General features: G+C 38.3%; 2 protein-coding genes across 5 annotated transcripts; one reads left to right on the forward strand and one right to left on the reverse strand.

Moving 5' to 3' along the window:
• The first annotated feature begins 1317 nt into the window (after window positions 1-1317).
• LOC107217150 lies at window positions 1318-14713 on the forward strand. 2 transcript variants are annotated; one of them, XM_015654529.2, is made up of 3 exons: window positions 1318-1737; window positions 12594-13331; window positions 13698-14713. In XM_015654529.2, exons 2-3 carry the CDS (start codon window positions 12613-12615, stop codon window positions 14113-14115), a joined length of 1137 nt encoding a protein of 378 aa, XP_015510015.1. In that variant the 5' UTR covers window positions 1318-1737; window positions 12594-12612; the 3' UTR covers window positions 14116-14713. The 2 variants fall into 2 exon arrangements, with proteins under 2 accessions (XP_015510015.1, XP_015510014.1); XM_015654528.2 differs by lacking the exon at window positions 1318-1737 and adding an exon at window positions 11617-11986.
• Window positions 14329-22741, reverse strand: LOC107217153 (dynamin-binding protein). Of its 3 annotated transcripts, none has more exons than XM_046740629.1 (10): window positions 22607-22741; window positions 22270-22450; window positions 22002-22179; window positions 21791-21909; window positions 19295-20770; window positions 18994-19143; window positions 17980-18600; window positions 17725-17907; window positions 17002-17646; window positions 14329-16641 (listed from the first exon to the last, which is right to left on the reverse strand). In XM_046740629.1, exons 2-10 carry the CDS (start codon window positions 22357-22359, stop codon window positions 16450-16452), a joined length of 3654 nt encoding a protein of 1217 aa, XP_046596585.1. In that variant the 5' UTR covers window positions 22360-22450; window positions 22607-22741; the 3' UTR covers window positions 14329-16449. The 3 variants fall into 3 exon arrangements, with proteins under 3 accessions (XP_046596585.1, XP_046596587.1, XP_015510020.1); XM_046740631.1 differs by having other exon boundaries at window positions 14329-16341; window positions 16425-16641; window positions 22270-22637; XM_015654534.2 differs by having other exon boundaries at window positions 22270-22637.
• Between the last annotated feature and the right edge of the window lie 143 nt (window positions 22742-22884).

Genomic DNA, 22884 nt, shown 5'->3' on the forward strand with positions numbered 1-22884 from the left:
ATAGAAGTTGGCTGGCGATCTATTTTAATCTCCTTTATTCGATGCGGTTTAGAAATTCTACAATCTCTACTTACCGAGCGAAGAAAGCCTCGTATGGCAGAAATTGTACATCGGTACATTATCGGCAGAAGGTTTGACAAGACAAGGAAATTTCTCAAGTTTGCCATATATTCTCATTCAAGTAAAATAAACTTGTTCGCAAACTACATTTGTGCAGAGATTGAAAGTATAGAGGGTTTTCGGGTAAATCTACGTTCGAATAATCAGTCACAAAAAAATGGCAACGTGCCCCTTAGTCACCATCAAGTACTGCCTAACTGCAAGCGCGGTTGTCTATTCGCAGGCAAAACATCGTTGCTTTACCAATACAATAATTTTTGGAACATATCTGTAACATTGCTCGTAAAAATCACTTTTCGTATTTATTAAGATCCATCAAATTGTATCATCTGATATAAATTACGAATTGATATCAACTCAAAGATTGAAAAATATTAAATAAACACGTACGCCTTAATTGGCATCACGAATGGTTTAGTGCAAATGTGGTTGCATACCTATCGGGCGCAAAATCACCACTAGATTCTATCGAACTAGAATTTCAACCCCAAATTAGTGGCCTATAGAAGATATTTGCGATCTCCACAATATAATTCAAACCCTTTGATCTGTTGAATTACGTTGCTCATCATTGGACCGACATTTTACTTACTATGATAACTTACGGTTAATAATTGCATTCTTGCTGACGATGCGATTAAACTACTCTGCATGTGCGATTTGTTTAATTCAGCTGAGCAACAATTAAGAACTGAACCTATTCAATGACGATTCGATTATCAATTAGATTATAATTTTTCAACTACCCCGTTGCCGGGCGTAAAGTGTTTCGTCTAAAACAATCAGGGTTTATTCCTCTCTTTTCATAATCCGAAATTTCTAGAATGTAAATCCTTCAAGGTAACGAAGCCTACGCAAAAGTCGTAGTCCTCGATCACTAGTTGGCTCATACTCAACATGAACGGATTCACATTGTCAGTGGTTCTCGTATTTTCTTGCAATGGATGTCCAGGGGTGATAGCCTGCACCGTGCTGTACTGATACCAAAATCCACCATAAGTTTATCGTAAATCATAAATCAGCACAGCACGATGCGTAGGCTGTCTTCGCCTCACCCCAATGAAAATCACGAATACCACACGCCTGCGCCTTCTTGTTTCTCCTTGAAGCGCCCTCTGTAACCCCCATTCCACCCCTTGTGTCAAAATGAGGAGGGAATCGTATACACTTGCAGTCTGCAGTTCCCTCTGGCGAGCAGTTGACACAAGTCTGAGGTAGGACAAGCAGGGTAAACCCTACCAATTGTTACAAGAAGAGTGTGATCAGTCAGAGAGCCAGTCAGTCCTTCGTTCAGTCACCGAGTAAACACTTGTTAAAAGGGGCGGTAAACAGTCGAAAATTGAAATCACTGTCGCGATTTGTGATTTATCTTCAGTCACCCGTGATTATTCCTTTTCTTCCTTTGTTCCTCCTTTGTTTCGTCATCAATTAATTGTCTCTCCACTTTTGTCGCACTATCGTAAAGATAGTCAAAAAGACAAGAAAAGAAAAGAAATAAAATTATCAGTGACTCCGTTTTGCACTCTGCATCCGCGAAATTGAGCAGTGCGAAACAAAGCTCGTTTTTTCTGCAGTGGACTGCAGTTATCTCTACTGGACGTCACTGCCTGGTAACAGGTGAGTGTGTGAAAGTAACTTCCTCCCTATTCCGACGTCATGTCATTTACTTCTCTGAGCATTTCCGCTTTCTATTTCCTCGTCCTGTTTTGCTTTAATCATCTGTTTGGTACCCCTCGTCTCGTAGTGTCAAGGTCGTCACGACTGTCCACCTCGTCGATCGATAGATGCTTTACTCATCGTAACTTTTCTCCCGTGTGAACATGTCTAGTCTGTCAGCCTAGATATTTTGGCACACGGTATGAGAAACGTTTGGCAGGACAAACTTGTTGTTCGGGATTGACAGCCGGTAAATTTTACCCGTGTCGTAGCCACATCTATACGGTGTTGGGAAAAGAATGCGTTGTCGGTGTCATGGCAATGCCTAGAAAACAAATGCATCATTTTAAATCGTCATTATACTGATGAAGATACGGCTCGTTTATTACAAAATCCCAAAAACCCGCATACTACGCACGTTTGAAAGTCCAAAGGCGTGTTGGCATTATTGACACCGCATAATCGTATACTGATCAAACAAAACGAAATTATTTACTATTCTATTTACGCCGCATATTGGACAGAGGAGTCAGTAAACCTGGTTACTTAGTTCGATCACAGATTACGATTCCGAAAAAATACACGAAATAAATAAATAACACTTCTTATCACATATTTGTGGAAACAGATAAGATAAATTTGAGGATGCGATGGGAAAGTCTTATGCGCGTCTATACATTGCTTGATGACCGTCTCTTACGGCAACCTTCAGAGTGTGAAGTTACGAGAGCGTAAAATTGACCCAAGTCGCAATAGATAAGAGACGGTGTGCGTGTTGCTGGTTTTTGTCGTTTGTTTTCACCGCGTCGCAAAAGCGCAAGCTCGCGTTGAATAATTTGAAATCACACCCACAAGTTGACTCACGATACGTTTGTCATCCTTGATATTCGTAAACAATGTGTCAACCAAAGTCGTAAACTTTTTCGACGCACATCTCTAGTGAAATTTCGTCAATATTATTCAACCCGGGGCGACACTCAAATCCAACGGTCACTCACGGTTACGTGATCATCGCTGCGTATGGTCAATTAGACCAAGTCAAGCTAGTACGTATCTTAGATAACAGCCACGACCGATGAGTTGCAGGCCTTTTAGTTTAACGTTTCATTTTTTCAATCATTCTCGGTTCATCCGCTGTTAAGATATTTAGGAAATTGTGTGCCACGAAGTTATCTACTCTGAGAAAGCGAAAAAGCATCTTTTCGGATGACCTTATCTTTCAGCTATTATGCAAACATTCGGTTGCGGTATACGGTGTTGTTTTGATGATGGGTTTGTCGGTATTACGTCACCCGCTCAACAGTTACATCGTTTCAGGTCTTTAAAAGCGGTATAAAACAAACCGTATAATTCATATGCGCATACAATGTATGTACCTAACAATACGTCATTTTTACGTGGCATAGTTTCAACGCTCATTTTGCTCTTGTGCCACATATGTATGTCGAACCTGTGGACACTTCTCGAACACCCCCTCGTGACGTCATCTGATTCATTCGACCCCAACTTGACCTCAGACATCGTTTGGCCTGAACAGTTATTCACTGTATAATGTTCAATTTTTTAAGCTTTGAATCGAGTGATCATTCTCCCTGATTCCAAATGGTACCGTTGGCGTGTGCGGTATAAAATACTGCCGCAATCGGTCGAGTCGTTATCTCATCAATTACGACCAATCAATGTATTAAAACGTCGTAGATGCTTAAACTGCCATTGCTATTTATAACTTCGACAAATAATGTGTAAAACCGTTTATTTACATCGATTACTCCGAAGAGTAATGAAGACCGAAATTATTTATTTCGTTTAGCTTTATATACTATTTACAGAGCTGCTGACGCCGACTTTCTTCGGTCTTCATGTTGATAACTCAGATCACCGAATCGTGAGATGAAGCACGTATGCAGTACTGATAAAGGAACGGTGTATTGGTTAACTTTAGTTGTTTACACTACGTTCTTGCTATGCTATTCTATAGATAAATCTTAGAAATAAGTTATATTTCTAGAAGATAAACATGTTACGTTAATTAATATTTAAAAACCCCGCGTTTCCGCATCAGGCGATCGCTTTTTAACAATAGCCGCGGATGGTTGATTTAGTTGATCTTTTTTTCGAGCGCACAAATTGAGAACATCCATTTAATTACAATGCGAATCCCTTGAGCGTTATTCAGGAACGTTTATCAGCATTTGCTGGAGGCAGCAAACAGACTTATCGTTAAATTTTAATCATGATCCGACATTGTTATAATTATAGTATCAAACAACGACCCAATTACGCGTGTAAACGTTAGATTTATAAAGAAATTCGACATGGTATTTCGGTGTAGTTACTTCAAATACTTTACGATCTGCGAATTACTTTAATCCAATTTTTTCGCTACTGTCTTTAGACGTTTGATCGACGACTTACCCAGAGACTTATCGATCACTCATGCATAAACCGACCGTCACTACGTAAATACTACTAATCCCGCTGTGGCAGCTTAATCATTGTAAACAGGACTACTGTATCTGACGGAAATCAAAGAGTAACGCAGTATTATTCTTTCCTGCGAATCGCTAATTACCTCTATCGGGAACGTGCTTTAATTAATATAAGGACAAACATTTTGTGCACGTTTATTGATAACTATGCCAGGGTCGTTCAGTCGATAAACACATTTCTTTATGAGATAATCTGATTTCAAGATTGGATCGAAGAATAAAATTATAGCGATTTGGAGGATCAAGCAGTTTTATATGTTTATTGTCAGAGAATCCGATTGAAGAAAATTGAAAAAGCAGATTGTAAAAAGTCTGTATCCGCGATGGATAATATAACCCAGATTTACGATCATGCTTAGCACACCATTTGTGATCTGATGGCTTTTACTGAATGGATTATAATCGTTTTCTGATATCAATCAGTTTCAGTCATTCTAATTGATTCGCAATGATGGACAGTATACGTGAGCATCCTTCGCTTTAATGGGCCGTCCATTTTTCTCACGAGAACCCATTATATGAATCGATACGATTACTACTTTCGAAAAGTATAGTAGCACATAGAATCGTTTTCTAGTTACTCAATACAGCAACGACTGCGATGTTGAGTCGCCGTAACGGTAAACCAACAACGTACGGATAGTTGTAAGAATGAGCAGTAATCACTCATCAGTTTGGTACGTTATCTTTGTAGGTTCGTGACGATGATTCAAGGCAAACTTGGCAACTTGTATGTGTTTAGCATGCAGGTGACGTCCACCTGAAGGTACATACAATATTAATAAACGGGTTCATCCTAAAATTTACGTAATGCCACGGTTCCATCCATGAGCTAAACGGTTCGTCAAAAACAATTAATTTGGTGCCAGCTGGGAACCCATTTTTTTTTTATTTCACAGTATGAAACTCCCGAGCTTCGTAACTAGACGAAACCTATCAAAATACGAATCCGGTACGTTTTGCACGGTGGAATTTTGAAACGTTAAGAAGTCATTAATTTCCGATTTCTTTTTCTTCTGTCTCAGTTTATCTTCGCTTTGGACTTTCAACTTTGAGTTCTTCATCGTTTTTTAATATTTCTTCTCTCTCTCATTTCATTCATCACTCATCAGCATTCGCATTCTCATCCCTGGTCGCGTTTCTTTCTTCCGTTATGTTTATCATACTTTTGGCAAGCGGGAAAAGTTAGGCGCCAGCTGCGATCTAAATATCACGATGAAAACTGTACCCAAGTATAAAAGCCGTGCAGATTCGCGATACATACACACACACACATGCTCCGTGGTATAAAATCTACGTAAAATCTGGGACTGGGGCTCGTTTCCTCTCTTCGCGGTGTAGGCGATAGCAACGGATGAGCATGTACCATGTAGCGAGCGAGGTGACCGACTCACAGTCACGTGCAGGTTCGATGCTGTTCACGTGATCGTGGCATGCCTTGATCATCGACCGTTTCCCCTGCTCGGCTCTTGCCGACGGCTGGCGTTGCGCGGCACACAGGCGTTGCACCAAAAACGAGCAAAGAGCAACACCTCGCCGTTTCAAACGCGTATAGTAGAATATGTTTTTCTTACGCCGGGACGTTTGCTTCGCTCTTTATTCAATTTTTTCTTTTCTTTTTTTTAAATCTTTTGTCCTTTAGTTTGTTCTTTGTTTCACAGATAACCGTTGTTCCAGATTCTTCTCTTTTATTTCATCACTTACAGGCACAGGTGATCGCGGTGTCGCTTTTTTTTTTCTTTTTTCATAATACGACGACGATCGTGTTATACGATCATAAGTCACCTTCGTTTGTTTCTGCAAATGCACTTATCGATATTTGTTATACCTTACCGATTTTAGGTTATGTCTGCAATTACTGAAATCGTGTACAGAAACGCGAACGGAATTTTTCTCGATGAATTCTTTCTCGCGTATAATACGTGTATTTTCTCTTCGATCATCATCTGGCAATTGTCCATTTTTTATACAATTAAATTCAAGGTATACGTTTTTACCGTGATCAGTGATCACGTTGAGCAGACTTGTTTGTTTCACTTTCCAATGCCGTGATGTTCGGATATTTGTGAAATGTGGAGCAAATGATCATTCGAAATGATAACACGATCGCTTTAATCGATGATCACAGTGTCGAAAAAGCACTTACGCTTTTTGTTGACACTAAAACACAGTAATCCAGGCATCAAGCTTGATACCGTAATGCTTTTTAATATTTATATTCCAAATTTGCATGTAACGGCCCTTGTAGAAATAATGCTTTCTGTACTTTTTATCACACATTTACCAAACTTGGACTTCTAAATTTTTTTTTTTTTTCTCGATAGACATTTCCAGGTGTAACTAACTGAATTGAAATTTCCGTGTAACCCAGTCTTATAAAGTTGTCGTCCTTCGCTAATTTTTTGAAACTGTTGAGCGGTGATTCAGACATTAGACTTTGTACCATAACACCTACTACCTGCAGCTTTATACATTCGCTGATGTACAGAGTGAATCAACAAATAAGAAACATTCGCAGAATCTATGATTGTGGAACTGACGTTGCATTAAAATAAATCCCGTTGATTAAAACATCATGCTCTCAGTTGAGTCACCCTGTATATAGATGAAATATGATGCGTGGGAAGTATTGACAATAACATGGCGAGAGTGAAGGAGAAAATTAGGAAATATAGATACGTAGAATAGAGAAAAGAAATTTGGCTAGATGAGGTACGAAAATTTGTTAACATTTCTAAAAACTTTTAATTGTTACTGATAACCTTACGGCCAGTTTTTGTAATATCAATTTACGCTCCGCGATGATTATGTAAAGGTAATTGCCTTCCAGTTTACGTCACTGCAGTTTCTTTTTTATATTATACAGGTATACTCTGGTTATAGAATTGCAGACAGTTGGATTATGCCGGACAATTGATGCACGAGGAAATCGAATTATCAATATAAATACAAATAAATAGTATATAAATAATAATCGCGATACGTTGCATTTAACAATATAATCTATTACAGGGTATTCGGATGATCGAATATTTTGCACGTGATAATGAATACGTCTTATCTTGTTGAAGCGCTTTAGGATAAATTAGTTTTAAAATTGTCATTACTCATTTCCAACTAATTTCCATGCGAATCCGCACGTACGTTTATACAAAGCAATTTCTACTCTACCTATTAAACGTATTGTGGTTTAATTTTAGCCCATAAGCTGAGACTGAATGTGTACATGAATATGGTAATTTACCAACGATTTCTATGTTGGTATTGGTCAGTTTTGCATTCTCTCGATTCGTTAATAATCAGTCAATTGTAAAATATACAATCACTTTCACATTAATTGAATAATTAGGATAATGCGATTTCGTTTCCTTCTCTCTCTGACTGTTTTCTTTGTGGAGCGTTCCCCTTATTTTCTTGTTTTATTTCTCTTGCTTTAAAATCCGGGGAAAACATCTCTTTTTAGAATATTTGAACTACAGAAGAGAGCGAGGTCGTAGTTCGGTGTATATAAACACATAATTCACGCGCGACTAAGGATTTCCCTGCAAACAGCCATCATTGCGAAAACAAGGACACAACGTGCCTACATTTTAATTATAGCTTTGCCTGAATGTGTACACATCGCAAGCCATGAATAATATGTATATAACACAGAAACGTCGGTGTCTTCATTTTGAGCGGAAAAATTATCAAGTTGGAAATAATATATAAAGCAGATGGTTGTTACGAGTAACGACCCTTGTTTTAAACTATGTACTATTAATACGTTTGCGTATAAAAACCAACCTCTATAGATATTTCGTGGAAAGAAACAACTGCGGAAATAAACATCCGACGGGATTTTATTCTTGGATATAATATTACACGAACTGAACAGAATACACATTCAATTCCAGATTATTCCACAACTATAATTGAGCGAAATTTCTATTTAAATTAAAAATTGAAATACAATACCGAAAATAATATGGAATTAGGCAAAGGAAACTAGACGTGTTTATTTACTTCTCATCGAGTTAAGAACGTAAAAATGTATACATCATTTGAGCTGCGTAATTCTTGGTATATTCTTTGATCCATACTTTTTCAAAGAATAATTGTTTAGTTCAAAGTGCTCAATTTTGCGTATACACATTACACTGCCGTGTTTATTAACGCTTTTATGACACGGTTCAATTTTGTGTCATACTTTCGAGTTTTTTCTGAATTCTATTCCAGCGAGAGTCTATTGTATACATGAAAGCATGTATTAACTACCGAGCCAAGAGAGAAGAAAAACACAAAGGAGAAAAAGAGAACCGGCGACGGTTGAGAATACACAAAGATCGTTGTAAGTATTAACAAAACGTTAAAATTTTAACCGACGAACATAAGACGGTGAATATTTAAAAATTTATTTTTCCACCCAGTATTGTATAGAATTACTTTCCCTAAGTCACTTATCGACGCGAAAATAATGGCAGTAATTAATATCGATCACTCTGATGCTGTACCCAAGTTGCGTATGAATTCAACGATGTATCACGCATTGGATACACCACGTGGCTGATGTAGATGTGTATGAGAATTACAATACAAACAAAGATACACTTGACACGTTGCGATGTTTTGCAAATTTCGCCTTGGCCTTTAGAACCGCCTTATATCCACGTGCCGATTGTGTACTTGAGTGAAAAAAATTCGTAAACAAGTTACTGTAAATAGATTTGGAGAAATAAGGAAACAACTGTGATGAAAAAGATATCCTAATCACGATAAAATCGATACAATGAAGGAACGAAAAAAATAAACAATAAATATCGAGAAAACAAGTTATCACCGTTTGTTATTGGCTATAATTTTTTTCATTTAGAATGAAGATCCGAGAGATAAAATCGCAGCTATGGGTGGTACTTGTTTAACAGTGTTGAAACCAGTTCGCAATGATTAACAACCGAGGGGGGCGTGATTTTGACAAGTTCTCATTCAATCTAACGTTAAAACTACAACGGGCAGCTTGATGTATAATTATAATATACGTATACATATAGGTCCACGCAGCTGTAGAGTAAACTCGAATATCAACGCGAATTTATCACTTTCGTCAAGGGAACGCGATAACGATTCTGACGTGAAGAAAATAATACGATAAAAAGTTTAATTTTTTTTCCCCCCAACTTATCAATGATTGAAATATGTTGATCGTTCTTCCGAGAATCTCCACCTGCCATCGTTGTTACAATTCGATTTCTATAATATATTTATAACGATTCACAGTTACGCAACTTCCTTTCGCCATTAATCTCTCGGTATTCTATACCTGCACTGGATTGTCGTAGGACTTCCTTCCCTAAATATAACCTCCCTTATATCCGTCTATATCAGTTTTCCATACCGTTTCGATGATATAATGCAATTTATTATTGGTATACTCGACGTATTTAAAGAATGGCTAACGATCGTTGAAGTACAATATATATATATAATAATTCTGTAGATGAAAGCGCGTAGATAATATATATATATATACGAATTATTATACACGATTCCGAAACGCAAATTGCTATATAATAGCTTCCTAAATAGATCCGTTTGGAACGATGGCCCGATATATTCACGTTCTTCTGAATAGAATAAACGATTCTCAATCGTAACCTGCATCACCGAATAATTCACATCCGGTACATATAACAGGATGCTTGCAATTACCTCAGCACTGAGACTGAATCGAATTGCAAATGATTAATCATCGGTATGTAAAAACGTAAATATTACGTTTCAAGACTGCACGCGGGTATCGACCTGGCTATTATAGGTATACCCACACAAAATACTCTATTGATAATTTTAGAATTATTCGTACACGCGTCCGATCTAGGTGTAGGTACACGTCCTTCCCAGACGGCGTGGCGCTAGCCTAAAACTCGATCGGCCTTTCCGTTGAATCCATTCTTTGGTACATAACGACGAAACACTTCTACACCTAGAGTTGCCGAGGCATAATATATTTACGGTTATACGTAGGTATGTGTAGGTATGTATACCTATAGGTGAAAAACTCTGAGCATTGGCACGCGTCCCGTCCGTGGACGCCGGTCTTTCTAATTCCGAAAAACCGATCCTACATATATCCTAGGTCCCGTGAGATCAGGGAGAGAAAAGCGTTATCAAGGTTTCTCTAGATATGTCACAGATCCGAAAGATCGAGATTTCAAATGAAAAATGAGGGGTAAACTGGCGGGGAAAGGAAGAAAAGTAACGAAAATATCATACCTAAGAATATGGAGTTATCCTAGAGGGACGATACATCACCATTGTTGCGAGTGATGACAAATTCTGCCGCATTCAAGCATGCACGCGTACACAGCCTACAGAACTTTGTGTGTATTACGAATTTTGCATGCCGTTTTAGCTGTGTTATGCAACTATTACTATGCTCGAGATTAAGGGGGTGCCCTGGTCGATTTCGTCGTTGGCGGATATATCTCCTAAAAAGGTTTTAACGTCCCATTCTATGCGCAATTCTGAACAAAAACACTACGATACATCTTCATTTGACGCAGAGATAAAGAAATGGCACGCATTCTACGAAATCGCGATGGTAAATTCGTAGAATTTAAGCCATTTATTTATTTCTACGTCAAATGAAGATGTGTTGGCAGTGTTTTTGTTCAGAATTGCGTACAAAATGAGGCTGTTAAGCCCTTTTTAGAGTTTGAGACACGTGGACTCCGATGTTTGGTGATATCAACTTTGATACAGGCTTCGTTATGTAATACATGCCTAAAGGTGCAGGATTCTGACCTCAGAGGATTCAGCTGCAACAATGACCACGGCCTTCTAGGTAAATGCATATATTCTTTGACACATATATTACTGATTACGACGGACGCAGGGATCAAACAGGAACCTAAAATGCTCCCAAAGAACGTTTCGAATGTTTTTCAAACAATTCATCACACGGATGTGTGAACTAAACATTATCGTTGTGACGTCTATTAGCGTAATATGAGGATATAGGTAGGAACGGATGACGTTATTTTTTAATATCGAGTTGTGAAAAGGACCTAATTACTTTATTCTAACTCGATCCTCGCGGCTCGCCGCATAATTTAGTATCCTTGTTCGGCAACAGCAGAATTTACCCAGCAGTATACCAGCTGTTGGCTGCCTACGAAGAGAAAAAGAAACGCAGTCACAAACACAGGCGCAAGGTTTTGGAAGTATCGAGATATGCGGAGGCACGTCGTGTGAACATTAACCGAGCACGTGGCCTGCGAGTGTTCCATCCACCACCAGTTCCTCTATGGGTTGAGTTGGGGCGTTGCGCAGTTTGTTGGGAGGTATAAAAAGGAAACGGAGCGCAGCGCGAGCATTCAGATGTTCCATGTAACGTACCGCGAGAGGTGTGATACGCTTTGTGTAAAGTGATCAATTTTCCACGAATTTGTCGCAAGACTAAATAAAAATAACTATTACTCTTTCGAATCTGTGAAAAAGCACGCATCGCACATCGCGTTATATTTCTCGTTTTTTAAACGGTTATTACCGTAACACGGAAGGGACGCCGTCCTTTTCGCTGTCTATTGCATAGTTCTATTGTCTATTCGCTGCAGTCTACTACCGGCTAACTCGAGGACTGCACCAGTGGCTTTTGTTTTTCTTCTTCCTCTAAAAAAAATGCCTGTCGAACTTGTTCCCGTTACTCCATTGGCTCATTGCGCAGCTCGTGAACCGCTTAGGTACGTTTTCGTATTTCGAATTTTCCCCCACTTCGTTTTAAACACATCGCAAGTTTGGGAAATTTCAATAGAGCGTCAATTATTTTATTCGAAATCCTTAGTATTTTTAGCTTTACGTATCACATGCCTAATGCACTAAAGTATAAGGAGGGTACTCTATGCTTCGGGTTTCGAAACATTTGAATCTTGGATAAGTAGCGTGACCGAATAGTTTTCGAATGTTTAAATTATGGAACGTCATCGTCAGATAGCTTTCACCGGCGACTCTATACCTTCGGAGAAGCGTAGAGATTAGTGTTTCATCGACCGTTAATTTTCACTTCCTCTCAAAAATGATACCGCACCGTAACTCGCAACTAACAATAACGCGGATGACGAATAAGAGAGAAATTAACAGAAAACCCTCGAAATAGTCAAGTTTCGAAAAAAGTCCGCGAATATTTCGAAATTTTATCTTTTATACGTTTTATATTTTATTTGTTTACGAATTGATTTCTTAAACGGTATATTCGTGTGAGATTTTCCAAGACCTTGCTATAAAAAGAAAACCATTAATATTTACCAAATGTCTGAATTCTGGATCAATATTCTCTCTTTTTTTAAACAGGGAACCACAACCTCGCAAGATGAATAAATTGTGCCGCCAAGTTTCGATTGAAAGTCCTGGACTAGCAGGGCGAGACTGCGTCTTCAGCTTTGACATCCCAGTTCCAGACGTTCCTGCGAATGGTGCTAGAATCAGGGTGGTTTGCGCAGGAGCGTGTTACCGGCCTCGCCGTTCTCCAAGCCAGACAAGTCTAACGTCTGTATCGAGCACTGGAAGCCTGCTATCGCAGGACGTTTCACAGGAGGGTGACTTACCAGTGAATCTACCTCACTACGGGGTCAGAGACGCAGCCCTTTTCCCTGGGTATGAAGTCGCTGGAACCGTGGAGTCCCTAGGTAGCGAGATAAAGGAAAACTGTGGTTACGCAGTCGGAGATAGAGTCATTCTTTACCCGTACGACGGAGTTCCCAACGGCTATGCAGAATATATGGTCGTCCACGACTTGAAGTATCTCATCAAAATACCTGATAGCATGGAACTCAGCGTCGCTGCTATGCTGCCCACCGGTGCTCTCCTGGCAATGAACACTGTCTTTGCCGCCCACGAACATGTCCAAGCTCTTCTCGCAGAGAGGGGAGACAACAGCGTCTGCAAGATCCTCATTGTTGGTACTGGCGGACTCGCCCTTTGGGCAATGAGAATCGCAGCTTATCACTTCAGCAATATGAAGAACAGAGTTACCATCACCATCGCCTCACTCAAGGATGACGGACTCATGATGGCTAAGGAATTCAAACGGTTGGTTTACCACTTATTTTTTACGCTCATTAAATGTGTTACCTTATCTTTGCCATGATGTTCAGGTTATTTTCAGCTCAAATTTCACTACCGTTTTAGATGTTATCGCTCAGCTTTATCGTGACTGATTTTAACGAACTTTTACAATCTTGATCAAATATTATAACATTTTCAAGTGGCTTGAAAGATTTTTTGATCACTTTTTGCTTAAAATTTCACGAAACAATTCCTCCTTGGATTTTTAAAACAGATATCACTGCTGAAATGAACAGATTCAATCTGGCTACTTGAAATGAAAACAGGTACACTAAATACAAGCTCTGAATGGCTTTTGACTAACCGTTATCTTATTTTTATCAATCGCAGTGTGAACGTTGTTCAATGGAATGAAGATTTGTACGAGAAGCAGTTGATAGAACGGACGATGGATGCGTGTCAGGGTCTTGTTGACGTTGTAATAGACTTCGGAACTACATCACGAAGCCTTCACCGCAGCCTGCAATGTCTTGGGAAGGGCGGTGTAGTCTTCGTCATTCGAGAAGTGGCTGATCGTCTTTTGCCAAAGTTCAGCAGACGTGCAGAGGAAAGGCAGCAAAGCATCAAGCCAGTTGACCCTGGTTCCTTGCAACAGCTCGAAGAACTTGTACAGTTGGTGGCTTCGGGACAAATTGAACCTCCTCCACACACAGTTTACCCTGCTGAAGAAGCCTTCGATGTTGTACAGAAGCTATGTCATTCCGAGATCCAGGGAAGGGCGATTCTCCGCTTTTATCCGACAGATTAAGGAGTGGTCGATGATATGCCCTGGAGAGAAATCTTGTTGATTTGCTTAACCGATCAAGTCTCTCACGTTCAAATGAGAAGAAATTTTTAATCGTTCCTATGTGACTAGTTTGGAGAAAAATGTTTCGTCGTTGCGTTATGAAGAAACGCATTTATTTACTTGACGCAGTTCATTTCATCGTCATTTTTTTCTTTTCCTTAGGAAACTGACTAGTTTTCCATGAGTATCTAATAATTGGCATCAAGCAGTTGTAGCCATTGATAATTTATCTCGGTTTTTTTTTTTTTTAGATCGCAGTAATTTTATAATTCTGTTTTATTGATATGTTTTAATTGTAAGTGTACTCGTTATGGTCATGATATTTATAGCTTATCATGTGCAGTAGATTTATTTTTTTGTACCTCGAATAAGACTGTTTTACTAATTTAAGATTACTTTTTTTTTGTGTCAATTTATAATTGTATTTTTAAGAAACCCTGACGACTTAGCATTTAAGGAAATGTATTAGTATTTACTGTCTGTGTTACTGTAACAATTTAAGTGAATATTATATGCCGATAAGTGATAGTATGATATAGTAAATGTTTTTTTTTAAATACGTTATGAGCTTATTGTTTCTTTTCTCCATTATTTCAACTCCTCCACTTCACTGTCACTTAATCTATCTTACATCCTTGTGCCAAGTACAGCACAGTCAGAATATTCTACATTCAGTTCTTGAAGAACAAGTTTTTCTTTCCCTCCAATCAAGAGGACGCAGTGATAATTACTTGAAAGTATAATTTTAATTCACATGATAATTCATTTAATTTCGTACACCTTAAACTTTGTAGAATAACGCATCAATTGAATTGTATATATATACTATACATATACATACCCCAACACATATGCATGTAATATACTATATATCGTGTATGTATGTATAGCATAATAAGGTGTATACGATAAATTCAAATGTATACATTCATCAATTTCTTTTAACGCACAAGAACAATTCTCAAAATTCAATCATAGATCGAATATAATAACAATGATAAAATAGTTTATTACTTTGAATTCTTAAAATCTGGAGTTATGTAAATGGCACGAGTCAAAATATACAACTAATAATCTACAATGTATAACTGTTTAAAATCTTATTATTAATTATAAATGTATAGTTTATCTAATTATTGTTGGCTGAACATATAAACATTTATATATTAATACAGAGTGATCCGAATTATTCACGGACCGTCCTCTGCTTTATGCACTTAGGTATATGTATAGTCTGTATAGATTTTGCAAAATAAACTGCAATACAGAATATCTACGCCATATAAATGGATCACTGTACTCCCTCATTTTATTATAATCCTACATTATTCCTGCAAGCTGTTCAGCTTGCGCATAATATTTACATTTTGTAATCTCTATACGTCACATAAAGCTATTTCCTAGCCGAATTATTATTTTTTATTTTCAAGATAACGATAATCTCGTTCATAAATTACGTTTCTTCAAATAGGACATAAGATAGCGTTATCAGTTATACCAATATAATATTTTTCGTTATTTTAAGCTTTATATTCTATTTTCTCTTTCCAAAGGCGATCAATTGTCTTTTGATAAAAGTATGAAATAAAGAAACAGCAAACTAAATAATCTTTCTCGTGTAATACTTGTTGAACCGTGGTTCAACAACTCTGTATCCGATAAAACTGTTAGGCATTATGTAATACAAATAGCTTTCGGTTCAAAAGATTATCGATTAAACCATTAGAACCCTGTACGTATTTATTATACAACAATACTAATTACTGAGTTCATTAAGTCACTCTAGATTGGCAGGAAATTGAAAAATCTCTCATAGAATATGATTGATAGTGAGGTAAAGCCCTACATAAGTATAAAGTTCACATTGCCGACATTCGGCAAAAATTTGATACTCAGTTAACGTATCATTAAATTCTTCAAACATCTCCAAAAGTGATTACTTAACCAACTATTAAAGTACTATACAGTAGTATTTGACTAGGCATTGAGAAGCCGATATAAAGATCATGAAAGTCAAAAACTATGGGTAAATTATTATACAAACATTCAATATGATAATGAAAAATATGTAACAGGTTCATTTGTAGATATAAAATTTCTCGAGCACATTTAAACAAAACTGCAATAGTCGCAGTCCTCTATTACTTTTTTTTATGAGGCAACAATATTCGGCGTCCTTGTAATCATCTATTTATAATATATACATATATGTAAATAAATTTTTTTTATCATAGTAACTTGATAATGGTGAAATTTCTTGTATTCATTACCTCGTTTTTTCACGTGCATTGTCACTCATATCACTGCTTCAGGAGGGCCTAGATAATTCTTAGGAACATAGCCAGAAGCTCCAGAGCGATCTTGAACCAACCACCAATCATCGTTTTTCATTTCATCACAAGGCCTCAAGAGTCTTAATGCCTGGCCTTTTTTTATAACTAATGTGCCCTTCATTCCTCCGTCAAAATTGTAGAGCGCGTAATAATACTGCAACAATATAATGATACTTGAAATAACTCTCACAAGCATAGATACGCGGGTATTGGTAATGAAAATCTGGCGCTGAGACATCTGGTGGCAAAAAACGTATTACTCCAAACGGGCCATATTTAATTTTAAAATACCTCTGTCATTGGATTTTTTATAGCGTAATAAATACGTGGGATAAAACAAAAGCCTCACAGCTTGCACTGAATTGTCCGTACTCTTGTATTCATATAATTGACCCAAAACCACCCCAAAACCATCCACTGGCAGTCCAATTCTCGGCGCCATATTGATTAGCAACGCCCTCACATTCATTCCTAATACATAGTTCAACTCTCTTTGACACAATACTATACGTACAACGTTATTCAAATTTTGGTAATGTTGCAGGACACTGGTACTACCAGTCGTGGTATCGTTTTGAGAATCGTCAACAGCATCATCCAGGTTTTGATAAAATTGCGACTGCCTTTCCGCCATCGAAGACGTTTTATTTTCCTTTTCTGGCGAGTCCATGCAGATGAGATCCGGTGACTCTGTACGGGTGGCTTCTGGCGAGTCCAAGGATATGAAATCCGCCATTGTGTCTGGACTTATCGATGCCCTATTTCCATTCGTACTGTTGACGCTTGACGTGCGGTGCAGTACCTCTAAGTTTTGGCTTGGTAGAAAACCTTTGAGTGCTCCGTTGTCGACAAACCATCTTGTCGAATCTCCCATTGGATCCTGATTCTTAATTACAGCCACTATGGTGCCTCGTTTCGCTCCCATGTCCAAGGAAGATGTGCTTACCACATTTTCTTTGACTACGAACAATCTGTCCACAGGGTATTTGTTTCGTAAGAGATTTCTTTGCCTCTCGCTTTGTTCGTTCCATGCCACCTGGCTCTCCTCTATCCGGGGATTCGAGCCGGCAAAACCAAACCGAGTTATTTGGTTCCAGAGTAAATTGTGACTTACTAAAAACGACTCGAGAATATCCTGAGCCGTTATTTGAGTTGCCGTCTGTGATTTGAAGAATTAAGAAACAATATATTTACAAAGTTCAGGGAAGTTACCACATTTCTAAATCTCTCAACTCACCTCCGATAATGCTAAATAACGTTTGGTAACTTGTCCACTAAGGAGTTTTCTGGAGTTGGCAAAGGCGCCGAAACAATTCACCAGTATTTTAGTTGATACATTGATCAAGGTCGGGAGTTCCTCTAGCAATTGTTCGTTGAGTGCCTCGTAGTTGCTTTTTGCGCGAAGTAGTTCGTCCTGAAACTGCAATCAGTAACACGTACAGAAATGTCATCAAAAATATAGTACTTAGAAAATATATCAGGGAATAATTACAATCTTGTTATCTCTGTTCTTTTCGTTCTTGGAAACTGCGACATCATAATCAAGGAGTTTGTCGTATCTTTTTTCAATAAGTAGCGCTGGGCCTTGGAGTAAGTTGATCAAGTGGTTGAGAGGACTCGAGACTCTTCTTTCCAGGCAAGATTTCAGCTCTTGTAAATAATTTGACCATATGACAGAGCGAGTTTCGTTAAATTTCCTGACCTCATTGTTAGAAGTTCCTTGGTAATACTGATTTATCAAATCCGATATTAATTGACCGCTGACAGATTCTTCGCCTAAGTAAACAATGCACTGCTCAACATCCCTGGCCAATTGCCAGGTTGATTTTTCAACAGATTTAAACTGTCTTTCGTACTCATCAAAGTCAGTATCAAGTGCTATGTTTGTCAGTCCCAACGAAGCAGAAAGCTTTGCACTGAGTCTGGTTGACTTCTTTGCCACGGAGTGCATGTTCAATTTAGCCATTTTTCGCATCAACGTGTTCTCACCCTCGAAATACTTTGTCACCAAGTCTTTGCGACGTTTATATTCGTTTATGTAGCTCGCAACGTTCGTCATAGCTCGCCAAGCTTCTTCTATTTCTGGTTTATCAGGGTGGTCATCTTCTGTGCACTGATAAAGTTAATATTTATTGAAAACCACTGCAGGATTCAAATAGATTGAGTTGAATGGAATTTATTAAATTACAATTTAATAATCGATAGTCAAGACTTAATTTCTAACTACAAAAACATCCTCCACATTCTGCAAGGTTTGCTGTATCTTTTCTTCCGTACGTTTTGGAAAAAAATTACTTTTTTGCATTCTAATAAAAAATATGGATCGAAACTCGTACGGATAATTTTTTTCACTCACGTGTTACAGCACTCGACTTCGGTGCGTGCTGTAAACCTCACGTTTCGACAAAAAGCCTTATCCATACTCGTTACGAAATGTACTGTTAGATTCTTCTCTAATGGTATTGCGACTAAAATGTATAATGAAATATTACTAGCAGCATCTTACCTTCACAAGTTCGTACAGCATCAAAGGATATTTTAATATTCTTTGCACAGGTTTTATCAGAATAGAACTCATGTCAAAGCAAGCTATCTGATGGCGCAATGTTTCGATACCCTTTTCAAACACTGCCATAATTTCGGAGTTATTCTCGTACTGTATTGAAAGAGAATTTGAATCACACTCATGTAGAATACATCACTTATCTTAGATTAGAAGAGTGTTGAAAACCGTCAATTGAATCTATCCTTTTAGTGGTAAAACATTGATCTATTACTGAAAAGTGAAAATCAAGTTGTGAACATACTTTTTTCAATAGAGCCAACGCAGCCTCGTGATTGCTGCAGTATTTGACGTAGACCATCTGCAGTTTATCAGACATTTTTGAAAAGCAGGGTCCAATGGTCTGGTATTCCTCGTCGCACCCTTTCATTGCCGACAGCATCTTGTCCAATAGATCCTCGGCAATTTTAATCACGTCCAGCATGTTTCCGAACAAAGTAGTCACATCTATACCCCGGGATTCGAGCATGCTCGGATTATACAGATTAAAAGTTTCGTAAGTCATCTTCAAATCTCTAACGTACTCCTTTTCCGTTATCACCAGCTCAGTTATGACGTTCTGTCGATGATCGGCTTTCTTCTGTTTGGCTTTAACTCTACTATCCGTTTCCGAATCCTCCACGTCCTCGACAGTTTCCTCTTGAGCCTCGACAGTCATAGTTTGTCGTTGTAGCGGGACTCGGCCCGGCGCTGGAGCTGGAGGTGCAGGTCTATGCGGACAGGAGAGTCTCTTGCTGTCGAAACGGTCTTCAAATTTCAGTTCTTCTGTCGCCTCCTCATTTCTCAGCACAACACTCTCGTCTGCAGAGTTTCCTTGCTCACTTTGAAGATCGAAATTGGCGTTCAAATAGCCCCTTGGACAAAGACCAACAAGTCCATCCTCATTTTTAACACTGACCCAGTCACTATTCGCCATTTCTACAACCGTGACAAAATCACCTTCGTTAACACTCAAATCACCGTCCATCTGGGCCTCGAATTTGTATTCTACTTTAACGACGACTCCAGGTACCAGCGAATCTCCTGCTTTAGAAACCACCTCCACCTCCTCTTCTGCTTCTTCATCTTCCACAGATTTCGACGGGGATGGTTCCACACTATGCGGACAGTCCACGATTATGTTGACATAGGAGACAGGGAAGATGCCTTTCACATTGTCTATCGATCCCTCTGCCCATTCTGAATCTTTGTGCTTTATCAAACGCACAACTTCTCCAGCTGTGAAGCTCAGTTCGTTCGGAAACTGAGCGTTGAATGGGTATAGCGTTATCGCATACGGATCAACGCCAAAAGGATTGAGATTGTTGTCGACAGGAACGTTATAGTCATCAATTTTTCCTTTCACGTTGTCATCGCCGTTTGTATCCTCAGGGGCAAACTCTGGAAATAGCTCGTAATAGCAAGGCGCAGGTTCCTCGTTGTAGTGCATAGCTGAGTCGTTGCCAAATTTTTTTTGGAGCAGAGGATCGAGTCTTGCGGCTACCACTGATTCCTGTTCATCGACTGACTCGTCGCTCACACCTTCTAAGAACTCGACAAATCCTTGGGGAAAAATACCGATTCTACCATCGTCGGTTTCACCGCGACACCATCCGTCCTCCAAGATTTCCGTCACTGTTAGTATAGTGCCTTTAGTTAGATCCAACTCTTCGTCTAGCTGGGCTTCCAGATTTGCCGTCACTTTAGCCTTTCGTCGTGCTATTTTTTTTCTCACACCCTTCTGAAAGTTGAACAGTTGATCTTGACATTTAACTATTTGAATGATTGTAGAGCACTTCGATGTGCTTCTCCTTGGTGATATCTCTCAACTACACATCTTGTCGTATCCGTAATTACTTGATAAGATATCTCCAAAAAAAAATACACGGCATTGGATATTCTCTGCCAATGATCGTTATCCACTCTAAGTAAGTGCAATAAAAAAAATCTACCATGGACAGATAACAATGTACTGCATTCTGTCATGACGCAAAGTTAAGAATATTCCTTTAGCGTGGAGAAATTATAATAGTCGTGTAGTGTTTCCTCAAGCATACAATCAGTGAACTGTTTTCACTGTCTTGATGTGGCTTCTTTGAATACCTACTGCTACTGCTAACCCATGTATCTATTATCTACTGTCTACAATCCATCCATCTATCTATCTATCTATCTATCTATCTATCTATCTATCTATCTATCTATCTATCTATCTATCGACTAGAACTGTCCACTTGAAAATGATAAACATTCGGAATCTTAATCCCAATCTGTCATTCAATCTTTGATCAAGCTGACCATCAATGCTGATGAAATTTTTTAAGCGCAGTTTCTTCAGTACACTGGGATCTGAAGTTAAAATTGTTACAGATTTTACATGAGTGTAGCAGCATTGTTGCATAATATATTCGAGGAACTGTATACATGAATACAAACTGTACAACTGATTCTAGATGGTGATAAAATAATAGAAGTAATGTAATAAAATGGAATCCTGGTTTGCGTATTAAGATAAAAAAGGAATAAAAATTATCTACGCAAATTATTACATACACGTGTAACATAACAGTAACAACTATAAATTTCAAACCATCTATAAATCTGAAAGAAGAAGAATTACCTTCTTAGATATGAATCGGAATGAGAGTCTGGTAAAAACGACCTGTCGTGTTGACTTGTTAGTAAAAATGGGATCCTCTGTGAATTTGTTTTTGCAACCTAGTGAGGCAAGACATTATCTATGCATGTATGGATTTGGTACCTTAATCAGAGCTGTATCCAATTTCCAAGCATGAGTGGCAGGAAAAATTCCACTGTGTGAATCAGTGTATCCAGATATCCAGCCTGGTTCCACTTCGTTTGCCCCAAAAATAATTTCGCCTATTAAATAGATGATGCATAACTATGGATTAGGATTTATCATAAGCCTTTATTCTAATTTAACAGACTACAGCGATAATGACTATTACTACCTTTTGAAAATGAAAGATCGCCAGGCTGTTCTCCTCGGAAGGCAGCGATGGATATGTATAAATTTTCGTTATCCTTTATATCCGGTATGTCAACTTTGTGCAAATAATTTGTTGGAAATTTCCCAGTGTTGTTATGTGACTGACCGTAGCACCAAATCTTATCGACGACTGAAAGAACCTGTGTGATATAGAAAGAAACATGTTGTGAGTAAGAAACGTCAGGTTTTCTGCATCGCTATCTTAACTTTAGTCGATTAATCCGTCTTACCAATAGATAATCTCCTTTCAACAAACTCAGTTCCCCGTCAACCGTTGTTAAAAAGTCTTGCAGAACCTTAGTCAATGTTCCCGGCTCCATTTTTTCAATTTTATTTTCCCTCCTTTCATCCGATCAACACTATTTGTTTCACTACACTGTTGTTTGCTTTCCGAATGTTTTATTCCTTCTCCTAGTATCGGATTACATCATTTTGAGAGTTACATCATATACAGAGAGAAATAAAAACATTATTAGAAAAAAAAATTAGCTGAATTATTTTGCACAAATTAAGACGAATATCCACGGTTTTTATGATCAGAGGTCCATGCTTCCAGGTCATATTTACATAAACGTGAAACGTTTTCACTCGTCCCAGTTACTTGTCAAAACAAGGTTTCGACTAATAGCAATTCGAGTTCTGACAGGTTAGGTGCGTTCTTCAATTCAACATTGTGTACACGGACAGGTTTCATACATCTCGTCTCGATCCAATAACGTTGGTAAGAAAGTGATAAAGCATTTTACATTCGCATACATTACACGCAACTATCAGCGAAAAGCCACTACATTGGAATTCTTCTGGACAAATCGACAAGTTTTCGTGTCAACTCGATAGATCGCCCT

Source organism: Neodiprion lecontei, chromosome 5 (assembly GCF_021901455.1).
Source record: "Neodiprion lecontei isolate iyNeoLeco1 chromosome 5, iyNeoLeco1.1, whole genome shotgun sequence".
NCBI classification, from domain to species: Eukaryota; Metazoa; Arthropoda; class Insecta; order Hymenoptera; family Diprionidae; genus Neodiprion; species Neodiprion lecontei.

Excerpts from the sequence above, each read along its gene's own strand:
- LOC107217150 (XM_015654528.2), top strand. The coding sequence starts at position 11,925 with ATGCCTGTCGAACTTGTTCCCGTTACTCCATTGGCTCATTGCGCAGCT. Across the intron at positions 11,987-12,593 it reads GCAGCTCGTGAACCGCTTAG|GGAACCACAACCTCGCAAGA; the intron begins GTACGTTTTCGT and ends TTTTTTAAACAG. Across the intron at positions 13,332-13,697 it reads ATGGCTAAGGAATTCAAACG|TGTGAACGTTGTTCAATGGA; the intron begins GTTGGTTTACCA and ends TATCAATCGCAG.
- LOC107217153 (XM_046740629.1), bottom strand. The coding sequence starts at position 22,359 with ATGGAGCCGGGAACATTGACTAAGGTTCTGCAAGACTTTTTAACAACG. Across the intron at positions 22,180-22,269 it reads TGAAAGGAGATTATCTATTG|GTTCTTTCAGTCGTCGATAA; the intron begins GTAAGACGGATT and ends TATATCACACAG. Across the intron at positions 20,771-21,790 it reads TGGATACAGCTCTGATTAAG|AAGGGTGTGAGAAAAAAAAT; the intron begins GTACCAAATCCA and ends TTCAACTTTCAG.